Source organism: Chlorocebus sabaeus, chromosome 20 (assembly GCF_047675955.1).
Source record: "Chlorocebus sabaeus isolate Y175 chromosome 20, mChlSab1.0.hap1, whole genome shotgun sequence".
Taxonomy (NCBI): Eukaryota; Metazoa; Chordata; class Mammalia; order Primates; family Cercopithecidae; genus Chlorocebus; species Chlorocebus sabaeus.
In genome coordinates, this window is record NC_132923.1 from 12,012,410 (window position 1) to 12,020,715 (window position 8,306).

The window sequence follows — 8,306 nt, forward strand, 5'->3', positions numbered from 1 at the left end:
CAGGCTCAAACGATCCTCCCACCTCGGCCCCCCAAGTAGCTGGAACTACAGGTGCACACCACCACGCCTGGCTATTTTTCATTTTTTATTTTTGAGACTGAGACTCACACTGTTGCCCAGATTGGAGTGCAATGGCACAATCTTGGCTCACTGAAGCCTCCACCGCCTGGGTTCAAGCAATTGCCGTGCCTCAGTCACTCAAGTAGCTGGGATTACAGGCATGTGCCACCATGCCCAACTAACTTTTGTATTTTTAGTAGAGATGGGGTTTCACCATGATGGCCAGGCTGGTCTCAAACTCTTGACCTCAAGTGATCCGCCTGCCTTGGCCTCCCGAAGTGCTGACATTGTAGGTGTGAGCCACCACGCCTGGCCTTGTTTTGTTTTTGAGATGGGAGTCTCACTGTGTTGTCCAGGCCAGACTCAAAACTCCTGGGCTCAAGTGTTCCACCTGCTTCAGTCTCTCGAATAGCTGGACTACAGGTGCTTACCACTGCTCTAGGCTGGATAATCCTTTTAAAGGCTTTTTTTTTTTTTTTTTTTTTTTTTAAAAGCACCAGAATTCTGGTAGCCTGTTTCATCCTCTGGAAATAGAACCTTGTAAGACACTTGAATTGGCAGAATTCCTTTGAGCAAAGATTTAATAAGATTGCAGAAATCATTAAAATGCTTCTAAATAAGTATAATTTACCCAGTGTGACTTTCCATAGACTGGCTTTTGCTTTCTATTGTATTGTGAATCTAATCTGGCCTTAGAAAACCACTTTTTCATTGTACCATATTTTTGGAAAATTTCTTTTTTTTTCTTTCTTTTTTTTTTTTTGAGATGGAGTTTCACTCTTATTGCTCAGACTGGAGTGCAGTGGCGCAATCTCGGCTCAACGCAACCTCTGCCTCCTAGGTTCAAGCAATTCTCCTGCCTCAGCCTCCTGAGTAGCTGGGATTACAGGCATGTGCCACTACTCCTGGCTAATTTTGTTATTTTTAGTAGAGACAGGGTTTCTCCATGTTGTTCAGGCTGGTCTCAAACTCCTGACCTCAGGTGATCCACCCACCTCATCCTCCCAAAGAGCTGGGATTACAGGCGTGAGCCACCTTGCCCGGCCTTTTTGGAAAAATTCTAACAATCCACCAAAATTTAAACTTGACTCTGATATAAGAGAAAATATTTGCAGAAAATGCTGTTAAAATTCTTTATAATGGTATTTACAGGTTTCGTAGAAACCTCGTCTGTCTTTAAGAGACTTGCTAATGCTGATTGATTTCACAGAAATGAAAAAAGCCTCCATCTTTCCCTTCTTGTATTTAATTGGGATGTTCAGCTAGTAATTACCTTAAGAATTTTTAGAATTAGGATAAATAAGAGATAATTTATTTTCTTTTGTCCTAGCAGTTAAATAATGACTAGAAAATATAGACTTTTGCTTAGTCAGTATTTTTCAACCATAAATTTCAAAAGGATAGAAAGAGATGGTTGGGGAACCTATAGGTTAAAAGACTTGACTTATGTTCATCAATTGCACTTTGCAAACATTTTGTAACTGGATTCAGACAAATTCTTTAAAAAATACAAACAAGTAAATTTGAATTTTGACTGGGTATTTGATATTGAATAATTATTATAGTGTTCAGGAGTTATGTTGGTATGATTCTTTTATCTTTTTTTGAAGTTCTTATGTAGGAGGTACATTCTGAAATACTTATAGATGATATGATCTAGAACTTGTTTTAAAGTGATATGGGAACTATTAAGTATGTAGAAGGTATAGAAGAAATAAGACTTGCCATACATTGATAATTATTGAAGCAGGGTGGTGGTTACGTCGGGGTTCACTGTAGTGTTCTCTTTTTATGTATGTTTTGACTTCTCCATAATAAAACATTTAAAAAATTAAAAAACCCACCATCGATAACTTGCCAGTATAGTTTAACATGGATAGAACTTGCTGGAATTTTCTGTTTTATTTATCTATCTGCCTCTACAATCACTAGTCTTCTGGCTCAGTAACTGAGGGTCTAGTCTACTGATGAGCTCTCCGTTTCTGAGAGAGTATGAGATAAGCCACTGTTGGCCCATTAGTAGCCACCTACATGCCTATTCCTTTGGTGGTCTGGCTTTGTAGTTAACTGTGGTGATATAACCTGCCAGGTAGAACATACGTTTCAGAGGGGCCCATCCCATTCTGGTGATTTTGGGTAAAAAGTTGAGGCCATATTTTGCTTGACTCTTTGGTTTTTTGTTTCTTCTTGTTGTTGTTGTTGTTTTGAAACAGAGCCTTGCTCTGTTGCCCAGGCTGGAGTGTAGTGGCACTATGTTGGCTCACTGCAACCTCCACCTCCCTGGTTCAAGCAATTCTCCTGCCTCAGCTTCCCAAGTAGATGGAATTACAGGTATACGCCACCATGTCTGGCTAATTTTTAGTAGAGACGGAGTTTTGCCATGTTGGCCAGGCTGGTCTTGAGCTCCTGACCTCAAGTGATTGCCTGCCTTGGCCTCCCAAAGTGCTGAGATTACAGGCGTGAGCCACCATGCCTGGCCTGCTTGACTCTTTAGCTTAGGTATATTGGTGCTCTGAAATTTTCTATCTGGTTTTGAGTATTCTTTGTAAATCAGGAAACTTAGTATTGGCTTTTTCACCAAATGTCATGCAATAAGGGACTTAAAAATATTTATAAAATTGTCTCACAAATGAAAGGAATTTAAGATATTTCAATAATAAATAGCCCAGTTTATTAATATTAATTCATGAATGAATCATTATCTTCTGAAATCATGTCATTTTTACTTGGTGTGGGTTAGGTTTTGTCCAGGTCTTCTGTTTATCAGCCCTGATGACATAAAGAGAAAGGCTACAGTAGGTAGCCTGTCAGTCTCTGGGTTCCCAGTGGTTGCTTAAAGAATCTTGCATTTCTCAGATTTAACTCACTAGGAGGAGAAACCATTCTTTAGATTCTGTGTACTTGCTGAATTAATGTTTGTTGATGAATATTTTTAAAAAATTAAGGGGGATTAGCTAACAAATTATATTCTAATAAAACAGGCTTTACCTAGTTAAAATATGGAAAAAAGACAACATATTTTATTCTGCTGATTTAGTGGAGGAGATTATATGTGGTCACTTAAATCATAAGAGTCAGGGTACTAGCCACATAGAACTCTAATGTGTCTTTCATCCCCAGTTAAGACATATGGGTAAAGTGTTAGTGAACCTCCCCTACCCATCTGTTTTTCTGTTAGTTGTAGATTTGGGTGAAGCTTAATTTTTTGGTGAATTTGGTCACATTAAACCTGAGATGAGTGGCAGTCTTGAATATTTTGGCATATAGGACACCATTTCTGTTTCTAATAAAATATGGATTTGTACTTGGGAGGCTGAAGTGGAAGAATCACCTGAGCCCAGGAAGTTGAGGCTGCAGTGAGCCATGACTGTGCCACTGCACTCCAGCCTGGGTGACAGAGTGAGACCCTGTATCAGATAAAATAAAGTAAATCAGATAAAATAAAATAAAGTGGGTTTAACATTGTTTCTAACATTCCTTTTTTTTTTTTTCTTCCTTTGCCCTTTAGCTGGCAATCCTTTGGTCCAGCAAGGTGGACAGCCACTCATCCTGACCCAGAATCCAGCCCCAGGTCTGGGCACAATGGTTACTCAACCAGTATTGAGGCCTGTTCAGGTCATGCAGAATGCCAATCATGTGACTAGTTCCCCTGTGGCCTCACAACCAATATTTATCACTACACAGGTGAGTAGGACTCTGAATTCCAAGGTTGCTAGAGGAGAGAAAGACTGTGAACCTCTGAAAGCTCTGACTTAGGGTCTTTGGCATCATTAGAAGTGGTTCTAAGTCTTGTCTCTTGACCTGGCTTTCTCATTTACTGTTCTGCAATTTGATATTGACTGTGGAAAGCCCAGCTTAGATAGCATGGCTGGGTAATATCTTCTTTAAACCCCTTAGAAGTTTATTAAGTGATTTGATTAAAATCTAGGCAGAAATTAGTGGGAAAGCTTGGATTAGGAAGCCTTAATGCTTGGCTCTTGAGGCTTTTCACCCTTTGCTTGGACTGCTCCTCTTCCCACGGGATGAGTTAGTTAACTTTTGGAGATGTAGATATGTAATTGGTGGAGTTCATGGAGACCTTTGGGAGACAAGGAAGATGACTTATTTGATATATAATGTGTTGAATTGAAGTTGAAAGCCTAATTCTGAAAGCCTGATTCTAAAGGCAAATGCTTCTCTTTGCCTGTGGCTTCCTGAGTTGTAAATTCTTATGAATTTGCCAGAGGTTTGTGGCCTTTGAAGTAGACTTTGGGAACAATTTCTTAGGATTGTTTGTATATTGAATCACTCCAGTGAACATTGCTCTTCCCCCCGCTCCCCCACCCCTGCTTCTCTTCATTTAGCACTTCAGGGAGCCAATGTGTTGATGAGGTTTTTTAAACCGATGCTCTCTTAAGTCAGGGAATAGGTTTTCATTTTTGCTTGTGTGTACCAAAGCTTGTTCTCTAGTTTTGATATTTTGTTACTCAAAAGTTTGCCAGAATTTCCTAAACTTCTCCATCTCAGTCGTTTAAAAGCTGTAATTCTAGAGAGAGAACCATTAAGTAAGAGTATGGGAATTTTTTTGGATATAGGTCATACTGCAATGTTTGTTAGTGTTAGTTGGTCTCCATGTTAAAGCTCATTTTGCTTTTTAATACAGGGATTTCCTGTAAGGAATGTCCGGCCTGTACAAAATGCAATGAATCAGGTTGGGATTGTGCTGAATGTACAGCAAGGCCAAACGGTTAGACCAATTACACTAGTTCCAGGTAAGGAAAAATGTCTATCCATTTGGAGTAAACCGGCATCCAGAAGATTTGTTTTTGTTGTTCTACATATCCTAAGTCATTTAGTAAGTATATTTAAAGAAAATATAAAAATCTTAATGATTTAAGCCCAATTTTTAAAAATCTGTTTGGCCAGGGTGGTGGTTTTATTTCTGTTTAGCTTTTCACCACCCTTCATGAAGTAGTAAAACAGAGTTTATAGTCATTATTCTGTAACTGGTATTTAGTCAGCTATTAAGTTTGTTATCCTGGAGAAATGTTATTAATGCAAACTCACAAATTCATTCCTTACACATCTCCTCATTTGCACGGTGGGATTATAAACTTTGTTTTAATTTTATAGCATGGATTTTAGATATAAACAAATGACCATTCCCTTTATGGATAAATACTGTCAATGACTAGATAGTTTTTTTGTGTTTTTTTTAAGATTCTGCTAGATAGTTTTTTTGTTTTTTAAGATTCTGAGAAGGATAATTTTTAAAAATCTTAGAATTTTCCATTGCTCTATTTAGCATGTATAAGTTTACTACAATTCAGACCAAAACAGAATATCTTAATTTAGCTATTTGTAACGGTACCTCTGTAGCTTATCTCCCTAAGGTTTTGTTTTTTGTTCTCATAGCCCACAGGGGTTTTTAGCCCTCAGTCTGACCAGCTTACCCTGGTATTTCTTTATTTTTCTCAGTGGAATCGTCTACAGTTGAGCCAGTAGACATTCTCCTTTGGGACATCCTAGTAGAATGACATAGTCTGTCTTCTGAGTTGATAGGAAAGGACGGAAGACTCCTTTAGTACTCTGAGAAAGACTGATTTCTTTTTTCAGGACCAGGTTTGCCATTTGGCCTATATACACCCATATTGCCAGTACCGAGGTCGAGCTACTAATTGTATTCTTAGAATTAAAAAGGCAGTGTGGTAAGGTGTTTCAGGAGGAGTTGATGGGAGTCTTAACTAAATGTTTTTAGGCTACCCAGGCTAATTTATTTTGTCAATATGGACACCTTGTGCTTTCTTAGTCTTTAGACTAAGACTTTTCTTAGTCTTTAGAATCTATACTACTCTTGGAAACTTCTGATGATCATCCATCAGTTTGGGGAAGTAATCTTTCCAGTAAAGGCAGGGAGAATGTTTTATAGGTGAGCTCACTGACCAAGATCTGGTACTTTATCTCTCTTTCAAAGCCCCAGGTACCCAGTTTGTTAAGCCGACAGTTGGAGTTCCACAAGTGTTCTCCCAGATGACCCCTGTGAGGCCAGGCTCCACAATGCCTGTGAGGCCCACCACCAACACCTTCACCACCGTCATCCCGGCCACTCTTACCATTCGAAGCACCGTCCCACAGTCCCAGTCCCAGCAGACCAAGTCCACTCCCAGCACTTCCACCACTCCCACTGCCACACAGCCAACCTCACTGGGGCAACTAGCTGTTCAGTCTCCTGGCCAGTCAAACCAAACCACGAATCCCAAGCTAGGTAAGGCTTGGGAAGAGGAGATGGCAGAGCTAGGATGGGATGGTGGGTGGAGAACAGATGATTATCACTTGGTCACCGTAGCTCCCTCCTTCCCCTCTCCACCTGCAGTGAGCATTGCCAGCTTTGTCACTGTGAAGCGACCTGGCGTTACAGGTGAAAATAGCAATGAAGTGGCCAAATTGGTGAATACCCTTAACACAATCCCTTCCCTGGGCCAAAGTGCTGGGCCAGTGGTGGTGTCCAACAACAGCTCTGCTCATGGCTCTCAAAGAACCAGCGGACCTGAGTCGTCAATGAAAGGTACAATAACCTGAAAGACCCTGAGCAGCCAGTCATTCAAAAGCATTAATAAAGTGTTCGTTGTATCAGAGCTCTATACTCAGAAATACAGAAATAAAATAAAATATAGCTGCTGTAGTTTGCTCTTACAGAAACTTTAGTAAGGAGAAAGTCACTTATAAAAAGTGTAACTGAATCAGCTCTAAGAAATTCTATGTGTAATTGTGCTTTGGAGATTAGTGAAATTGATTGATCAAGAGATTGGTGAGATAATGAAAGATAACTTCATGGAAGAGATGGATTTCTAAACAAGGTTTTAAAGTTGGGATTTGGTAGAGAGATCTTCAGGTTGAGAATATGAGCATGAGGGTTTTCGATGGTCTAGAGCAGGGGTCGGCAAATGTTTTCTGTAAAGGGTCTAGTAGTAAATTTGGAGGCTTTGTGCACGATATGTAGCCTCTGTTGCCGCTGTTAGCTGTGCTGTTGTGGTGTGGAAGCAGCCACAGGTACATAAACGAATGAGCATGGCTGTGCTCCACTAAAAACTATTTATGGACTGAAATTTAAGTTTCATAAAATTTTCATGTGTCGAAAAATTTTATTCTTTTATTTCAACCTTTTAAAAATAAAAACCGCAAGATGCAGTGGCTCACATCTAATCCCAGCATTATGAGAGGCCAAGGCGGGAGGATCACTTGAGCCTAGGAGTTTGAGACCAGCCTGGGCAACATGGTGAGATCCCTTCTCTACAAAAAAAAAAAGAAAAATTAGCCAGGTGTGGTGGTGTATGTCTGCAGTCCTCGCTACTCAGGAGTCTGAGGTGAGAGGATGGCTTGAACCCAGAGGGTTGAGCCTGCAGTGAGCCGTGATCATGCCACTGCAACAGAACGAGACCCTGTCTCAAAAAAAGGTAAAAACCTTTAAAAAAAAAGTTGTTGGGAAAACTAGATATCCGTGTCCAAAAAAATGAAGTTGAACCTTACCTTACTCTTAATACAAAAATTAACTCAAAATGGATCAAAGACCTAAATGAACTAAAACTATAAGACTCTTAGAAAAATCATAGAACAAAAAGCTTCATGATACTGGATTTGACAGTGATTACTATTTCTTGGATATGACACCAAAAGCATAGGCAAGAAAAGAAAAAAATGGGTAAATTAAATTATATCAAAATTTAAAACTTTTGTGCATCAAAGGACATTATCAACGCAGTGAAAAGGGAAGCCACAGAATGGGAGAAAATATTTGCGAATTATATATCTAATAAGTGGTTAACATCCAGAATATATAGAGAATTCCTACAGTTCAATATCAAAAAAAACTCCCAAACAACCTTTTTTAAAAATAAGCAAAGGAGGCCGGGCGCCGTGGCTCACGCCTGTAATCCCAGCACTTTGGGAGGCCGAGGTGGGCGGATCACGAGGTCAGGAGATCGAGACCATCCCGGTGAAACCCCATCTCTACTAAAAATACAAAAAAATAGCCGGGCGTGGTGGCGGGCACCTGTGGTCCCAGCTACTGGGAAGGCTGAGGCAGGAGAATGCCGTGAACCCAGGAGGTGGAGCTTGCAGTGAGCCGAGATGGCGCCACTGCACTCCAGCCTGGGTGAGAGCGAGACTCCGTCTCAAAAAAACAAACAAACAAAATAGGCAAAGGATTGGCTGGGCGCAGTGGTTTATGCCTGTAATCCCAGCACTTTGAGAGGCCGAGGCAAGTGGAT

General features: G+C 40.2%; 1 protein-coding gene across 9 annotated transcripts in view; it reads left to right on the plus strand.

The window, feature by feature from the left end:
* POGZ (pogo transposable element derived with ZNF domain) overlaps positions 1 to 8,306 on the plus strand; it is a 55,486-nt gene that overhangs the window by 22,780 nt on the left and 24,400 nt on the right. For 7 of the 9 annotated variants that reach the window (XM_007977195.3, XM_073008386.1, XM_007977197.3 and 4 more), the window contains 4 exons: positions 3,569 to 3,744; positions 4,703 to 4,811; positions 6,014 to 6,304; positions 6,386 to 6,604. In XM_007977195.3, the coding sequence (XP_007975386.2) occupies positions 3,569 to 3,744; positions 4,703 to 4,811; positions 6,014 to 6,304; positions 6,386 to 6,604 (795 nt within the window). The remainder of the gene's footprint in view (positions 1 to 3,568; positions 3,745 to 4,702; positions 4,812 to 6,013; positions 6,305 to 6,385; positions 6,605 to 8,306) is intronic. The other 2 variants (XM_007977199.3, XM_007977201.3) reach the window with 1 other exon arrangement.